This window comes from Watersipora subatra, chromosome 6, assembly GCF_963576615.1.
Source record: "Watersipora subatra chromosome 6, tzWatSuba1.1, whole genome shotgun sequence".
In the NCBI taxonomy this organism is placed as follows: Eukaryota; Metazoa; Bryozoa; class Gymnolaemata; order Cheilostomatida; family Watersiporidae; genus Watersipora; species Watersipora subatra.
In genome coordinates, this window is record NC_088713.1 from 29,516,685 (window position 1) to 29,536,213 (window position 19,529).

The following is a 19,529-nucleotide window of genomic DNA, read 5'->3' on the forward strand; positions in this document are numbered from 1 at the left end:
CGTGTTCAAGAAGGTCCATATTTATCTAAAATTCTATCTTATTATCAGGTGAATGTCCGGATAGCACTGCGGGTTCAGCTGGTACGCCCCTCCAACCTGTAGATGACATTGAAATATACAAGTACCTCAACAATGTTGTGAATTACACAGGAGTTAAAATATCATGGAGCCCTCCCAATGCTGCTGGTACGTTTCAGATGCAGTTTTTCTTTCTATTTTTGCTGAATACCTTTAAGGTAAGTAAGCATTTTATTTTTAAATAAAACTTTAAAAAAATGAGCGAAAAGAATTGAATTCCAATACCCATGACTATTGATTAGATAAAATCATAGCTCTACAGAATCCTGCTGGAAATCTATTTTTATTTGTTCTACGAAATGTAGTATGCCATGTGCTATGCTGACATAGTTCCATACTGTCATACTGACATGCTGTCATGCTGCCATGCTGCCACATTAAAAAAGGTGTAGCAAAGTGTATAATATCACCACATGGCCCAAGTTAGTGAACTTGGCTGTCACTCTTTTAAATGAAAGGCAATTGACGTACATAATTAGCCGTGGTTGACCTTTTTTAAGAGACACAAATAATGGAGTTAGAAGCATTCACTAGCCAATCTTTATAATAACACCTGCTTATTCATATCAAATAAACTGCCTATTCATGTCTCTTATTCATTAGTTATACCTTTGTATACGTAGTTCTGTGAATAGCTTAGGGTGGGCTGCATCTTAAACCTGCATATAATAGAGAATAACACTGCGCTACTATTCAGGCTTGCTGCAGCCTTACTTCATGCTAAACTTACCTGTCTTTGTCTGTCAACATCAGCTCAGTAGAATAGATATCAATCGAGTAGAATCAAAATAGATAATTGCTAATTAAAAAGACTAGATTGGCAGAAAATAACAAATTGAAAAAAAACTTGGACTTGTCTCTCCTTGAAACCTCTGGAATTCTTTATTGGATATTTGTCATCTTTGCATAAGAAATTTAACGTTTTATTCCCAAAAAAGAATGAAAGTTTCGGCATTAATCAAAGTAGTGATATGCAAGCAACACACAGTCACACTCAAAAAGATTATCTAAAGACTATTTCAAGAATATCTAAATTTATTTATTAATCCAAATTGAAAATAAATATTTGGAGTCGTCTTGCTTTGAAATTTTTGACATTTCCATGAGAAGTTGGCCATCTTTTTATAAAAAGGCAAGGGTTTATGTTTCCAAAATTGAATGAAGATTTTGGCATTTATCAAACATGTGATATGTAAGCACACAATCACACTCCAAAAAAATTATCAAACATGTGATATGTAAGCACACAATCACACTCCAAAAAAATTATTTAATGCGAAACTCAAACTTATGGAACTTCTATTTACAACTCAAATTAATCATTTATTTTGATCTACGCAAATAAATTTATTGCAGAACCAGCAAAACTAATTACAATAAGAACAGTGTCTGTCTGTTCGTCTGCCCAAGCCAAAAGTGTTAAGTACTAGGATTGCCTTGCACGGGATTCAAACCCAGGACATCAGCTTCAAAGGCAAGGACACTACCACCTCACCACTAAGGTGCCTTACCGCTAAGAGAGATAATTCTCTATATACTGGTTACTCATGACAGTCTCTCACAGTCCATGAGACTGGTAAGTGTACTAGTATTATTAATAAGCATAGCTAAAGGTAGCCTTTTCCTTAACGTTAAACTACCTACCTCTATGTTTGCAGCGCTACTTGGAACCACAGGCTACATCCTCAATTTATATGCTACCAAGTCGAATGACAGCAAGGTATGTTAAATAAAGTTGTTAAATTGTTACTTTCAAGTGTCTATTTCTGGAGTTGTCCTCTTTTCTGCGATTTTAATTAAGCTGAAGAAAGACAACTATCATAAATATCAAAATGTTTTTATGATTGGTATGGTAGCTTTTTGTACAGTTTACATCCAAGAGCAGTTTTAGAGCAATGTAATATCAACAATTTTTGCAGATGATACTATTTCCTGTTCAACCATGGCTAATTAAACAAGTCCCTTATAGCATGAAACCAAGTAATTTTTGTGCCTCTACAATATGATATTATCTAACATGGTATGATATGCTATTCTATAGTTAGCTATACTCTAATATAATTCAATGGAGCATAATATAATTTAATACTTTGTATATCATAACATAATACGATATAATGAAACATAATGTAATCTAAAATAATACGTTCTACATTATGGGGCATCCGTGTGAACACTAAGCATTTTCACATTTTTTTCGCCACAGGCATATAAGCTTCAAATGGATAGACTCCGTACCTTCCACCAAATCATTTAAAATATTTTGTTTCAAAACTTTGTTTGGTTTTTGACAACAGACTATTAAGCACACGGTTGCAGGCTATACGATTGAAAATGACCAAAGTTCCGACATCACAAGCTTACTTCAAGCATACTATAATATAATAGCATGCTGAATTATATAATACACTGTAATTTTTTACAATATAACATAGTACAACATAATATAAGTCAATGTCGTATACTTGTAAAGAACGGCGATGTAATATAGTACTTTGATGCCAAGCAATAAATATAAATTTAGTTAAGATAATATCAGCTATAGCTATACAGCCGCATGTACAGCTAACTATAGCTAGCTATACATGCAGCTAGATAGCTATAGCTAGCTATAGCAGTGTAGTTATAACTAGATGTAGCTGTATAGTTATAGTTGTAGAGCTATAGATAGCTATAAATGTATAGCTATAACTAGCTATAGTTGTATAGCTATAGCTATTTATACAGCTGTAGCTAGCTGCAATTAACCATTTATGGCTAGCTATCAAAAGCCTCTACCAAACATACTTATAATGTCAATACCACATTGCTGGAAACCAGCTCGGGTCACCATCAGTATCTATCTACCTATCTATTTATATAAATAAATGTGAAAGTATGTACGTGTGTCCCTCCAGCTATAGCTATTATTAGAATAGCATAGCTGGATAATGCTTGAGCAACGTCATGGCACACCGTAATTAGAAGACTAGCGCTTATTAACTAGCTTACTGGAGTTTTCCATTGGCAAGTGAGCTAGAGGTAGGCAACTCTCATCACTTGTAATTGTTTATAAACTGATTTTTAATACCTAGAAAACGCCGGAAGGCGCAGCTAGTAATTAATAAAAGTATGTTTGATTAGGGATGAACATGCTATAGTTAGCTACTTGCTGACAGGAACCTCACCATTTTTCTCTATTACCTCACAGGAGCTGATACTCTGTCGATATTTCAATATTTCTCTTGTTGATGAAGTAGTCGGAGAGACCATCAGCCGCTACACATTCACTTATTTAGAGCAGAGTATTCCTTTATACAACACTCACATTGATGTCCAAATTATATCCGTGCCTGTCGAGCCATCTCTCTATGCTCCTTCGATGACTGTGTCAGAGTTCACTACTTATGGTAACCCTGTAGGTGAGTAACTCTATGTTCTCTAAATGCGCTTGTTGGTGAGTAACTCTGGAATATTTAGTTACTTGAAAAGTTGCCTATTCTCAGCTATTCAGTTGCCAATATTGGATATTCAATTGCCCTCGAAAATTGCCCTTGTAGGACAACTGCCTCCTGACAGTTTCTCACAGGCATTGCATTGTAGGACATTTGTCCCATAGGAGCCCTGCCAACTAGACAACTGGTCTCATCCTCAATTATAAATTTCAAACTTTTTTCTTCGAAGTACATTAATACTTTAAAATAAAAAGAAAGTTATAAGCCCTCTATTTGTTAATAGCCACTAATTTGGTATCCGCCCACACGATGATCAGCCATCAAGGAGTTTGTTGAACGTGAATGTTGTAAAACGAAGCAGATTTATGAAGGTTGCGTGTTCATGAAACAAAAAGAACTGACTTTCACCTATTTTAAACTAGAACTCTAAATTGTATGGCTTGTATCTCAGAAAGTTTGACACGTGGCGGCTTTCAAAGTCCTTTCTGCGATGTTTGCTATTCTGGAACACAAATCTTAATAACAAGTCTTTTTAAACTTTCTTATTTAGGAGAGGGCCATTGTCTTATAGAGCAATTATCAGGAGGCTATTTCTCTGGAACAGTTGTCTCGATACGCAGTTACCTACATTTGCATCTCTTTGACTGGGATTTGATAGATGAAACCTTATTACTGCGTTAAACTCTCTCAGTCTCACTTGATTTGTTTCCACTCTCTATTGCAGCTGTAATAAAGAGTGGAAACAAGTCAAACTTGCACACACAAAGTTAAATTTTTTTAGTATTGGTTCCGTGTGTCAAACTCCTCGTGCTTTGGAGAAAAGATTATTATGAAGACAAACTGTTTCATCTAATTCATTTCATAGATCAAATGCGGGTTCAGGGTAATACCTAAAAATGCTATTAAATTGGATTAATAATTACCTGGTCATTAAAATTTGTATTAATTAATTAAATTTGTATTAATAACTATTTTAAGTAATTTCTGTATTGTATTACATTAATAATTTAATTAGCAAACAAACTTTAGTGTAACTCAAATTAAGCATTACATTAATAAGTTGGCTTCACAAATAAATTAATTAATAATTGAACTTTTAAACTAATTTTTGAAAAAGATGGAATTATGCATTAAATAACCAAATTACTTTGTCAAATAAATGCATTACTAATTGAATTAATGAATTACTTTTTTAAAAGCTAAATTACTTACTACATCAAAAAAACGTGTTATAAAGAAAAATTACATTAATAATTGAACTATTAAATTATTTTTGAGAAAAATTGGATTAGTCATTAAATATCAAATTGTCATACCTAAAAACTTTGAATTAAATTTTGAATTAATTTAATGAAAAATTAATGCAAATTAAGTTTGTATTAAATTTAAAATTTAACGTACAATTCTAATTTCATAAAATTAATATTTTAAATTAAATTGCCAATTTATGATTTAATCAGTATTTTAATGCAATTATTAATGTGTATAATTAAATTACCATAATCACACTTCAATGTTGTGTGAGCTCACACAACATTGAAAAGGTTGAAAAGGGAAATTGGGACACGATTGCAATAGAGCTAGTTCTTAAACACAATCCCAACAATGCTCATGAATTTACTGACGGGGAAACAAATTAGCAGGGATCAGTCACCATTTTTATTGGAGGTTGATCAACTTTCTAAAAAAAATGCAAGCTTTTATGCTGGCAAACTAGAATGAAGATTTCTGCATACATGTATATCAAACTTGTGATATGCTAGCATGCACACAATCACACTCAAAAAAATTGTTTAAAGACAAATTGAAAAGCATATTGTTTTGCTTATATAGTATATAAGCTTGTCCAAAATAGTAATGGCTTCTCATTAACCCATATATTAACCAAACTTCTCATTGACCTATATAGTAACGTAACCTCTCATTGTCCTATACACTAACATAGCTTCGGTCGGTATAGTAATCAACTTCTCATTGACCTATCTAGTAACATACCTGAGATAGAAAAGTACATCAAACAGAGTTTAAACAGTCTGTAGTATAGAGCTATGTGATGTGTTTGCTATAAGCAGTTCTATCTTCTGCAGACCGCTTTAACGTAAATGGATCAAAGGCTGAATGGAGTCTCCCTTACACTGCCACAGTTTTGATCAAACATCCTGGATATGATGCTGATGTTAGCATGTTATACAACTTCACAAAGTTTAGAATCATTCTTAGCCACACAGATAGAACTTCCGTATTCGACATCAATGGTTTTGCTGTTGATCCGTATGAAACTCTCCTCGTAAGTAGTGAAAGACAAAAATGATCTGAGTAACATCAGATACTCAGCTGTCAAAATGCATAGAAGTAGTTGTACATGTGCTCAGTAGCTGAAATGCTCAGTTGATGTCTAGGTATACTACCTACCACTATAAATATAAACAACTTTTGGCACAGCATTTGCTCTATTGATTGGATGAAAATGGTGGACAATTCTAATAACAATATCCCTAGAGTTCGTCGATCATTCAATTATACAGCAAGAAGTCAATTATCTTAACCTGCAAACATTGCGTGTTGACAAAGACCTCAAGATACATTCCCAAATGAGGCTGCTACATCTAGCTCCTCATGTATCTCGATCTCCACGAATTTTTGCAAATAGTAAATTTAGTCTTATGAAACAAATTTCCATTGCCATATGTGTACCTCTACATATATATTACCATATATATTAATTCTAGATGCACACTTCATGAGCATATGAAATTGAAAGTCTAAAAATATTTTCTTCGAAAGACGTAAACCACAAAAAGGGGAATTATATTTATAGAACAAAAACTTAAGATGATATTCATTAAAAACTTTTAGCAACAAGTTTTACTTGTATATCTTCTCTTATATATGAAAGATAAAGTGAGTATTAATTGATCTGCTCTGGTCTAGTCACAATGTCATTCATGTTATTCCGTAATCTATATATATATAAATATATATATACATTACTTTTAGGCCTATATATACTTTTAGGCCTATATATAGATATTTATATATAAATATATATACATATATATAAATAAATAATTTATATATAAATATATATACATATATATATATATATATAAATTTATTATATATTTAATCTGTATATATACATAAATATATATAGATATATAAATAAAATTGATATAAGTATAATAATGATATAATAACTATATATATTAATAAATATATTTACATATATAAATCTCAGGGTTGCTTTGTTGGTCCTTATTGTTTTCATCCTTGTGTTCAGTTACGGTGAAATAGATCTAGCACTTGAAAATCCGCATCGCTCAGGATACGATCTCGGAGCCTCCCATTTACAAAAAAACAAGACTAGTTAACCCACTAAGCTACAGGGGATAAAATGTATCCCTTGGGCAAATAGTCATTATCTGGGTTAAATATACGCATCACGCATCATACGTCGCTAAAGCTTGCTCTCACAGTTTTTATTAGTAAGCTCAATAATACGAATACTAGGGATAGAGGGTTAGATAGATAGACAAATAGATAGACAAATAGATAGACAGATAGATAGACAAATAGATAGACAGATAGATAGACAAATAGATAGATATACAGAGAGATAGACAGAAAAACAGATAAACAGATAGACAGATAGATAGACAGATAGCTGGATAGATAGAGAGATAGATAGAGATATAGATAGATAGACAGATAGATAGACAAATAGATAGATAGATAGATAGACAAATAGATAGACAAATAGATAGATAGACAAATAGATAGATATACAGAGAGATAGACAAATAGATAGATAGACAGATAGATAGACAAATAGATAGATATACAGAGAGATAGACAGAAAAACAGATAAACAGATAGACAGATAGATAGACAGATAGCTGGATAGATAGAGAGATAGATAGAGATATAGATAGGAAGGTAGATAGGTACGTAGACAGATAGATAGAGAGACATATATATAGAGAGACGGATAGATAGATAAATAAATGAATAAATAGATATCACCTTTATTTACACTGGTCAAGGCTGTTTAGAGCAAAATAGACCATGAAACAAAAAACATGAAATAGTAGACAAAATTAAGCGTATTGAAAGAAAAAGCTCTTTTGCCTAACTCTGTTCTATAATATAATTTAGTAAGGTGTTTGAGAGTGGTATACTTAGTGGTAGTTTTTGAAAGCCCAAAGCCTAGTCTAGTTTGCTTGATGTATAGCATAATCCACACCCTGCCACACTTTCTTTCTGCTGTCATCAGCAACTTTAGAAACAAGAATGGTCAACTGACTATTTTTAATTCCAATTTATCTATGTTCAAATGGCAGCATAAGTAATTTCCATTTTATCTGATGTTTTGTAGAACATGCCAGCCGAATACATTGAAGTGACATTCACAAAACTTGTGCCTTCGCAATACCGCATTGAGGTGAGTGTGAATAAACAATGTTGTCAAAGTATATCACATAAAGCAGTTAGGAAATATGGAGAACAGCGATGCAATATTTCACATTGACTTATCAAATATGGGTGTTGTACTCTGACTTAGCCAAAAAAATATTAAAAAAACCAGCAGGTTAAAATTTCCGTTTTTGAATAACTGCTCTGAGGCACTCTAAATGCGTTATAACTTACCACACTGAACACAATATCTCAGATGTGACTCTAACTCTTTTTGAAAACAAATTTGCAAAATATTTTTGTAGATTTTATCAGAAAGTATTGGAATTTTTCTATCACTTACGATTGTTTTAGATGTTTGAGGTGATCTGATTGTTAGGATGTTTCAAGGTTAGAATTGATAAACTTGATTGCAATTAAGATGCTCAGAATAATCAAAAGAGCGATTATCACATCTATATATAATTGCAAAAAGACCAACAGAATAGAAACGCCTTCAAAAATAATAATAATAATAATAACTATTGTAACAATAACAACATCAGTAACAACTAACAATAATCAACTAATCAATAACAACTAGTGACATCATTTTGAAAGATTTTATTCTGAGTGTATTAATCATGATTAAGTTTTATTGATTTTAGCCTAAAAATATCCTGGCAATCAGATCACTTCAAACATCAAAACTAAGATTATTCTTGCAAATAACAAAAAAAAACGCTGATATTTTTTGATAAAGATAAATTTGTTTAAGTTCATTTTTAAGCAAAAATTGCTGTTTGCAGAAACTTTTTACAAAAAACTCCCAGTAAATTTATTGCAATAAAAAGTCTGTTATTAATGAGTCATACACCTACAGGTTTATGCTGCATGAAAGCGTAAAAAATTTATTCGAGAAATGCGAGGTCTGACTCAAAAATTTCCGGAATAGAGTTGCATACTCGTGCATATTTGCACGATGAAAAAACCCATTGCAGCGTTGGCTGGGAAAACCCATTGCAGCGTTGGCTGGGAAATATCAGACCTCGTATATCACTGCCGGAGCATTTTGAGTTCCACATTCACAGTTTGCTCGTTACCTTCTGTGTTTATCATAAAACTTGTAATCTGTTCCAGTAGCATGTAATTATGTAAGTACGGCTCTAGTATATAGGTACATATAGTACGTATAGTACGTATAGTACGTATAGTACGTATAGTACGTATAGTACGTATAGTACGTATAGTACGTATAGTACGTATAGTACGTATAGTACGTATAGTACGTATAGTACGTATAGTACGTATAGTACGTATAGTACGTATAGTACGTATAGTACGTATAGTACGTATAGTACGTATAGTACGTATAGTACGTATAGTACGTATAGTACGTATAGTACGTATAGTACGTATAGTACGTATAGTACGTATAGTACGTATAGTACGTATAGTACGTATAGTACGTATAGTACGTATAGTACGTATAGTACGTATAGTACGTATAGTACGTATAGTACGTATAGTACGTATAGTACGTATAGTACGTATAGTACGTATAGTACGTATAGTACGTATAGTACGTATAGTACGTATAGTACGTATAGTACGTATAGTACGTATAGTACGTATAGTACGTATAGTACGTATAGTACGTATAGTACATATAGTACATATAGTGTATATAGGTCTGACATATAGGTACATATAGTACATATAGTACATATAGTGTATATAGGTCTGACATATAGGTACATATAGTACATATAGTACATATAGTACATATAGTATATAGGTCTGACATATAGGTACATTTTATTAAGTAATTATTTTTGAGACATTATGACACTTTTGTCTTTACTCATAAACACGGATGTATTGTGCTGACCTCCATTGAGATATTCCCACAACCAAACACGAGCGAAGAGATTGGTTTGGGAAGTTTATGATAAATGCATATGTGCGCACAACTCTTGAAAAATTATCAGTTAACAGCGTTACCAAACCCTTGTACCAAAATTTCTTCAACAAATTTAACCATTTTTGTGTAGAGTTGTTCAGGTATAATAATACAAAACACATATAAACCTATTTAAATATGTTACCAAGTCTTTGAAAGGTTGCCGCAAAATTCTAAAACTAACCAATCTGATCAGATGATACATAAATAGACAGATTAATTCGGCCTAAAATCGAAATAGAAACTTGAGACACCTTTTTTATTCATAATTAAGACCGACCAACAAAACGCCAATAAGGCCGTGCGACAGATAGTATAACTATTAAGTCGTCCACGTGTCTCCCAATTATTATGGAGGAGAAGAAATAGAAGGTCTTCACAACAACCATCAACATCAAATGCTAATGTTCAACAATACGCTACTCAAAATAATAACAACTCATCTGATTCAAATAATTCTTTAGTAGATGTTGTAGGCGAAGCCTACAACATCTACTAAAGAATTCTACTTTTGTAGAATTCTGACCTTTTGTCACTACTTTTTCAACAACCAGCAGTACCCTTTTTTACATTATCATTTTGGTCGTGGGCTGTATGACAGGGGAGTTTTTAGTTTAAATGTAAAATCATTACACAGAGAACTATCATTATATAGACTGAAGTTGCTTAAATGAATGCTAAATAAAAAACTAAGGCTACAAAGGGCAACATTAAACTATAGCTCATAGACAAACAAATAAACAGACAAACAGACGAACAGACGAATAGAGGAACTTTGAATAAAAAGATGTCACTTTGAAAAATGTTACAGAAAAATATGTGCTTTTGTGACTTCATTTTCACTGGAACTACATTTCTTTAATATATCGGCTGTTCTTTCTAACTAATTGATAAATTTCTTAATATATTTAATGTATTAAATAAATAACAAATTTCTTAATTTTATGAAGTGGTGATCAGCTGTACTAGCTCATGTAGTTATGCCTATATCAGTTAAGTGCAGAAGGTGTCTATTGTAGGTGAGACCGTACATAGAAGATCTGAGGTGCTTCGGTCTATTCTGTCAAGACGATGTCGATGCACATCAACTAAGCGGTTTCTTTATCACAGTGTCTGGTGAGTTCATCCCTTTGCTATGTTGAGATGTAAGTGTATAAATTGATACTTTTCTGTTTGCAAATCCTATGAATAATTGTATTTTGTTGTTTCCTTAAAATTTCAAGTTAATCATTCGTTTCCCATTCAACAACTCGTGGTGTTTAGTACTTACAAAAGCTTACATATATATATATATATTCAGATATATATATATATATATATATATATATATATATATATATATATATATATATATATATATATATATATATATATATATATATATATACTGATGAAGCAGAAGGTTGCAGTTCACTAGAAGAGAGTGCTCAATATTAAAATAGAGCATTTATATAAAATATATTAAGAACTGAAAACTTTTAAAACATTTTACTACTTAAAGTTTCATGATTGTTACCATTCATCAGGTAAAATTAAAATCTAATTTTACCTGAATGAAAATTTTAATTTTACCTGATGAATGGTAACAACCACGAAACCTTAAGAAGTAAAATGTTTTAAAAGTTTTCAGTTCTTAGTATATTTTATATATATAACTTAACATATATATGTACAAACATATATACATATACATTTGTGCATATATATGTTAAGTGTCCAATTATATGTGTATTATTATACTAGCTGAATGCCCGACATTGCACGGGTAATAAAATGGGTTGTTGCACAGAAAATTTATTTTGAATCAGCAAATACAACATTTACCATTCTAACTTTTAAATGAAGGCATTTGTTTATTTCTGTGTTTGTCTGGCCAATGCATAATTCAAATATTTTAAAGCTCAAAGCAGAGCTGAAACAGTTTGTTGAAAAACATTTTTTATTCCTTATGCTAAACATTTGTTTAAGATTTAAAACAGCTTATAAACGGTGACAGGTAATGTAGTTGCCATTGGCTAAGTTATTTTACCAATTGAGTTTAAATAATTTAAGCTAGTAACTTAAGCTAGTAACTTAAGCTAGTAACTTAAGCTAGTAACTTAAGCTAGTAACTTAAGCTAGTAACTTAAGCTAGTAACTTAAGCTAGTAACTTAAGCTAGTAACTTAAGCTAGTAACTTAAGCTAGTAACTTAAGCTAGTAACTTAAGCTAGTAACTTAAGCTAGTAACTTAAGCTAGTAACTTAAGCTAGTAACTTAAGCTAGTAACTTAAGCTAGTAACTTAAGCTAGTAACTTAAGCTAGTAACTTAAGCTAGTAACTTAAGCTAGTAACTTAAGCTAGTAACTTAAGCTAGTAACTTAAGCTAGTAACTTAAGCTAGTAACTTAAGCTAGTAACTTAAGCTAAAATTCAGGCCGGTTTTAATCTTTGCTATAATAAGAGCCGTGTCCATCCTTCCATCTGGGAATTAAAAAGAAGATGCACAGATGTTAAGCTAAGCGCACTGTCGCTAAACCATGCAGTCATGTAAATCGTTACACATCTGTTACACATTTTTGTTACACAAAATTGTTACACAAATTGTTACACATCATGATCTGTATTGGTAAACTGGATTGCAAGTTGGTTTGGAAAGTCTAAGCATGTATTTTTCTTATAGTGGTACAGGCTTGCTTCTATTATATTGCTTCTGGTAGTTCAAGCGCTATAAACTGGACACGTGACAGACAAACAAATACTTACATTTATTATAGGATACATGATTAATATTATATATAATATATATATATATATATATATATATATATATATATCTCAAAGTTCGTGTGTGTATCTTTGTGTAGTTCAGTATGTCCAACTGTAGCTAGTAAAATGTAGGAATGGAGAGTCCGTGTCGCAGAAAATTTGGTCTTGCAGCATCCCATTCACCAGGCAAATTTCCTAACAATTTAGTTACGCAAGATTGATGGATTCATTAGGTGATATATATTGCTATGTGGGCAACAATACTCTACCGCTCTCCATCACAGTGCAACGTCATTTTATGTATTAGTAAGAGCTATAAATAACTAGCTTTCTTAAATCAGCCATTGGCAATGTGCCAGGCTGAAGGCAAGTGGTATTGTTTATAAGCTGATTTTCCCACGACCAAACAGAGCGAAGCAATTGGTTAGGAGATTTATTATAAATGCACATGTGCACACAACTCCCGAAAAATATTCGTCAACAATGAGACGAACCCTTGTATCAAAATTTCATCAACAAATTCAACCATCGTTTTGTAGAGTCATTAAAGTATAATAACGATACAAAACACATACAAACCTATTTAAATATGTTACCAAGTCTTTGTAAACCGTCGTTATTATCTTAAAACTTACCCATCTGATCGGATTTTACACAAATAGACAGATTTATTTGGACGAAAATTGCCACAAAATGCTTGAAAAACTCGGTTTAATTAAAGTTAAGACCGAAAATTAAAACGCCAATAAAGCCGTGCGACAGATAGTAGAACTATTTAGCAGTGCGCATTTCACAAGAAAACTTTGCTAATTTCACCAGTCTATGGCCTAGTTTACTTGTAATTGAATTTATTCGAAGGTTTCTGTAATAAACGTAGACCATTTGAGGCGTAGACCGATTTACAGGTATGAAATTGTGGTACACAGTTTATCAGCCTATGTTTTTTTGTCCAATCACCAAAGATTTCATTGAACTATTTAAAACGCTAGCCGAAATTCTTTACAACTTATGTACAAGCTAGGGCCGAACTACAATGCCCCTTTATGACTAGGCATTCCTCTCGATCTAGCATGGGGTTTGACAATACACAAGAGTCAAGGTCCTACCACGGCTAAAGCTGTCATTGATATAGGCCACCACGGAGTGACCGCTGGAATATCGTTTGTTGCTCTCTCTCGAGTTCAAAACATCAATGACTTACTTGTTAACAACTTCGCTAGGTAGCGCATCACTCGATTAGCTATCAATGACCAAATCTTACAACGCAAAAGAGAGGAGACTAAGCTGCGCGACATTTAACATATACTGTATAGCCTACTTATAACAGATATTGTAATATCAACAATTAACCAATTACTTAAATTAACAAATTTATTTTATATCATCTCAAACAAGTCTCATTTACACTATACTCTGTCAATTCCTACTGAGAACTACCTTTTCAACAATCAACAGTACCCTTTCTTTTTTCCATTATTACTTTGGTCGTGGGCTGTTTGACAGTGGAATTTCTAGTAATATCCGTGCAATGCCAAGCATTCCTCTAGTGCATGTACATACTACATATATATATATATATATATATATATATATATATATATATATATATATATATATACAATGTATATATAAAATTGTTTCCTCACCCCAGATAGCCCGTATGGGTGGTAAATTCTGCTCTAACTCGGGTCTCCTACCAGAGACCTGGGAGTTTGAGCACTCGCCTCAAGATCTTAGCTGTTCCCAATAGCGCACTTTTCTGCAACTCACCTGAATTGATTGCTGTTGGCATTTGGGCAAGCCACATTTTATGCGCCGGTTTTATTGCGCCCAGTGCCCCAATGGCTACTGGGATTACAGTTGTTCTTACATTCCAGCATTTTTCGATCTCTTCTCCAAGAGGAAGATATTTCTCTAGCCTTTCTTTTTTTTGCTAGCTATATTGTAGTCATTGGGTACTGCTACATGTATATCTATTATAGTAGCCCTCTTGTTATCCTTGTCTACCACCACTATATCTGGTTGATTTGCGAGGACATGCTTGTCAGTTCGGATGTAAAAGTCCCAGAGGATCTTAGCGCGGTCATTTTCATTGACCTTACCAGGAGCTTCCCACCAGTGTTGTGGTTTATTAAGGCCATACTCATCACATAGACTTCTATACACAACACCTGCGAAATGATTATGTCGCTCAGTGTATGCATTTTCTGCTAGCTGCTTGCATTCACTGATGATGTGTTGGATGGTCTCAGGAACATCTTTGCACAGTCTGCATCTAGGATCGTCTCTAGTGTGATAGATTTCGGTTTGGAGTTGCTTTGTTGGGAGCACTTGCTCCTGGGCTGCTATGATTAGCGACTCTGTATTAGCCGTTAGATTTCCTTTGTTCAGCCACATATATGTCTGGTGAAGATCGCCAACCTTACATATTTGTTGGCGGTAAGCACCATGAAGAGGTTTCGTGTGCCAGTCAATTTCCTCATCATCAGGCGTAGGTCCGTTGTAAGAGCAGCTGATTGAAATTCAGCTAGCAACTTATCTGAGATGGCCATGGAGGCTGCATATGCTTTGATGCTTTGCTCCTCCTCTTTCACTGTCTGCTGTACACTTTTGAGTTCCCTATCGCCATCTTTCCTATCAAGATACAATCTAGTAGTATCAGATTTTGGGTGGAGTGCTTCATGCATGGTCAGCAGTTTCCGAGTTGCTATATCTGTTTCTTTGATGGCTTCCTCAGTCCACTTTATTGTGTCATTGTGGTGTCTTTTCGAATCGTTATTCATATTTTCTAAGATTGATTTGTCTTCAGTGAGATGTAGTTTATTGAAGGTTTTCATGTTTATATATATATATATATATATATATATATATATATATATACATATATATACATACATATATATACATATATATATATATACATATATATATATATATATATTTATATATATACAGTCAAACATGGATAACTCGTCCACGGATAGCTCGAACACATGGTTAATTCGAACATTTCCTTCGGTCCGTTCCCACGTAATGATAAATTGCTATAGATAACTCGAACTCAACACTGTTAATTCGAACTGTTTTTTTGCCCAACGACTACCGAAACGGTTGTTATCGCTTTAGAAAATCACTTTATTCAAAGCCATAGAGGTAAACTTCATCTTTTCGTAATTCATAAGCGTCGTTATTACCACCATCGGCAAAATATTTTTGTCAACGACTTTTCTAAAGGTTTGGTGAAATTTGATTTATACTGCTATACGATGAGTAGCACGGGCTAGCCGGGTCACGCGCGCAAGGATTTTCGCCACGCACATACAAAACAAAAATCGCATGTTGTTTTTGTTTTGTATGTGCGTGGCGAAAATCCTTGAGTGCGTGACTCGGCTAGCCCGTGATGAATGGTTTTCCGACGTTGATTCCGTGTTGAATCAACGTCGGAATGTTGAATGTTTAAAACGTTTTAAAAATTGTTGTAATTAAACTTTAACGTTGTCTGAGCTACAAAAAACTATTCATCGTTTGACCTAAACACAGAATACGTGTGTACATTCAATAAGTATCTATTAAAAAAGCGTGAGTGATATAGAATGTACCGTAAAACCTCGTAAAACTTCTAATTGAACTGCCTCGGAGTGTTGCTCTTAACGAATCCCAGGTAAAGTAAGGTAATCTGCATAAACTTCAAGAAAAAACGGCAAAATTGATCGTGGGTAAAGCCCCAAAAGAAAAAAATGTCTTTTCTTTTGAGCATTTCAACAACGATCAAGTTTTGCCAATGTCAATCTGAAAAACGTCCTGGCAATAACATCACCTCAAAGAACAAACCAATCTCAAGTGATAGAAAAATCTCTATACTTTTTCATGAAAACGTTTTAAACTTTACATTAGAAGCATTTAATTTGAAACAAGCCATTTGTGCTTTTGATTTATATTATAGTTTGTATATGTACATGTATCTACTAATAAATAAGTAAATATATGGACTTGTGATAGTCCTCTGATAACTTGAATGCTCTGATAATTCGAACACTTTTGCTCGGTCCCTTGAAGTTCGAGTTATCCATGTTTGACTGTATATATATATATATATATATATATATATATATATATATATGTATATATGTATATATGTATATATGTATATATGTATATATGTATATATGTATATATGTATATATATATATATATATATATATATGTATATATATATATATATATATATATATATATATATATAATGTATATACCTTTATTACCAATAAGTCTACTACGTTATTCTCACTAATGTTTGTAGTTAGGAACATCAGAGCCATGTTACTACTAAACTGATTTTAGGCTATGAATATCAGCCCACTGTAAACCTGAGTCTTGCAATGTCAGAAAATACAGTGGAAGTCAGCTTTGAGGTTGCTCCTTCTTACCTCTACATAATCAAATATGAGATCACATTGTCTGAAGGCGATAAAGGAGTACTTCGGAAAGACGCTGTAAGCATTAATTTTGTAAATGTACAAGATATATTTTATTTGCTTGGTCAATTTCTTTATGTTGTTGCTGCTTAGGTGCATTTAGAAAAATGGTTTTGCTCGATGTCTTCATGTAAGAAATATAAGGTAGCAGAGGAGTCATGAGCACAGATCAGTAGAAGCAAGGTGTTTGGAGGTCAACCATTTTACATCTACCAGAATTCAAGTGTACAAAGTTAGGGCACTCTTATAACAATATGACAATATGACTTTCTTTTAAGATTTCTGTGGTGAAAACCACCAGAGCTAAGTAACTCTTACGATTTTTATACAGAATTTTTGAGTAATTCTAGTATAAAATTGAAACTTTATGCATTACAACTTTATTGTTTTCATTTAGCACGAACTTGATACTGTATCTTTCCAATTTAGGTAGAGCCAGAGGCGCAGGACGATTGGCATGTTTATAAACACAGGCTAGTGATAGATGGTCTAGATGCGCTGGAGGAACTGGAAGCAAAGGTTTGCTTTTATACCTTCAGCCGCTCTGTTTAACCAACCTTCTGCTTCTTTTGTCAGCCACTCATATTAGCAATCCGCTTTCTTTGTAGTCAGTAAACTGGTATTACTGGTATACTGGTCAGCCAAACAAAAACCCTTAAACCATGTGGCTATTAAACCATGTGGCCATTAAACCATGTGGCTATTAAACCATGTGGCCATTAAACCATGTGGCCATTAAACCATGTGGCCATTAAACCATGTGGCTATTAAACCATGTGGCCATTAAACCATGTGGCTATTAAACCATGTGGCCATTAAACCATGTGGCCATTAAACCATGTGGCTATTAAACCATGTGGCTATTAAACCATGTGGCCATTAAACCATGTGGCCATTAAACCATGTGGCCATTAAACCATGTGGCTATTAAACCATGTGGCCATTAAACCATGTGGCCATTAAACCATGTGGCCATTAAACCATGTGGCCATTAAACCATGTGGCTATTAAACCATGTGGCCATTAAACCATGTGGCCATTAAACCATGTGGCCATTAAACCATGTGGCCATTAAACCATGTGGCCATTAAACCATGAGGCCATTAAACCATGTGGCCATTAAACCATGTGGCTATTAAACCATGTGGCCATTAAACCATGTGGCCATTAAACCATGTGGCCATTAAACCATGAGGCCATTAAAACATGTGGCCATTAAACCATGTGGCCATTAAACCATGTAGCCATTAAAACATGTGGCCATTAAACCATGTGGCTATTAAACCATGTGGCCATTAAACCATGTGGCCATTAAACCATGTGGCCATTAAACCATGTGGCCATTAAACCATGTGGCTATTAAACCATGTGGCCATTAAACCATGTGGCCATTAAACCATGTGGCCATTAAACCATGTGGCCATTAAACCATGTGGCCATTAAACCATGTGGCCATTAAACCATGTGGCCATTAAACCATGTGGCTATTAAACCATGTGGCCATTAAACCATGTGGCCATTAAACCATGTGGCCATTAAACCATGAGGCCATTAAAACATGTGGCCATTAAACCATGTGGCCATTAAACCATGTAGCCATTAAAACATGTGGCCATTAAAACAGGAACATATACAAAGACGAAAGAAAATTAGCTTAGTAAATCATACTATACTTCAGGCCACATTAGAGAACAGAAAATGTAAAAAGAGAAAAGATCAATACTTTGATAATAACTTTAACATTGTTAACAATGGTAAAGTTGTTAACATTGTTAGCAATTTTAACATAATTAACATTGTTAAAAATGTTGACATTGTTAACAATGCTAACATAGTTAACACTGTTGACATTGTTTACAATTTTAAGTTGGCCTTGTTTAAGTTGACATCGTTAACATTGTTAACACGCTTTACTTGCGATCAAGTTTTGTTGATTTGGTTTTTGAAACATCCTGAAAGTCAGAACATCAAACTTAAAAAAACCCAAATAATGAATAAAAAACCCCAAATAATAGCAAAATACTGATAATTTTGGATAACATCTTCTGAAATTTCATGTATGTTCTTTGTTAAACCTATTTGTGTAAGGTCAATTCATTAATCAACAATATGGATTCTTACCATTTTGAGTGTAGCAGAAGACCATCGTAGTTTCAAGTTTATAGACTGCTACTTGTAATTCTCTGTTGAGCTGTTGACCTCAGTTGTCTGACACATCAGGATCAGACAACTGACTAACCATATGTTTGTAAATGCTGTCTTATTCTTCCTTAGATACTTCCAGTGGTACACACAGGGCTTTGCATCGAGCCTGGTTTATGCAATCTCAATGGCACCTGCCTTCCTTGTCAAGAGACTGTCATATGTCATGCCTTTCACCCACTTCTAGCGGCTTCAACGGGTAATACATATATTGTGATGCTTTTGGTCTCATGTTTTAT

The 19,529-nt window shown here is 33.4% G+C and overlaps 1 protein-coding gene across 1 annotated transcript in view; it reads left to right on the forward strand.

Annotated features, from left to right (window-relative positions):
• Positions 1-19,529, forward strand: part of LOC137398670 (uncharacterized) — a 32,598-nt gene that overhangs the window by 4,804 nt on the left and 8,265 nt on the right. Inside the window, exons 3-11 of the mRNA XM_068084853.1 lie at positions 49-186; positions 1,737-1,798; positions 3,269-3,479; positions 5,600-5,799; positions 7,888-7,953; positions 10,887-10,983; positions 16,955-17,106; positions 17,518-17,607; positions 19,363-19,489. Of these exons, the coding sequence (XP_067940954.1) occupies positions 49-186; positions 1,737-1,798; positions 3,269-3,479; positions 5,600-5,799; positions 7,888-7,953; positions 10,887-10,983; positions 16,955-17,106; positions 17,518-17,607; positions 19,363-19,489 (1,143 nt within the window). The remainder of the gene's footprint in view (positions 1-48; positions 187-1,736; positions 1,799-3,268; positions 3,480-5,599; positions 5,800-7,887; positions 7,954-10,886; positions 10,984-16,954; positions 17,107-17,517; positions 17,608-19,362; positions 19,490-19,529) is intronic.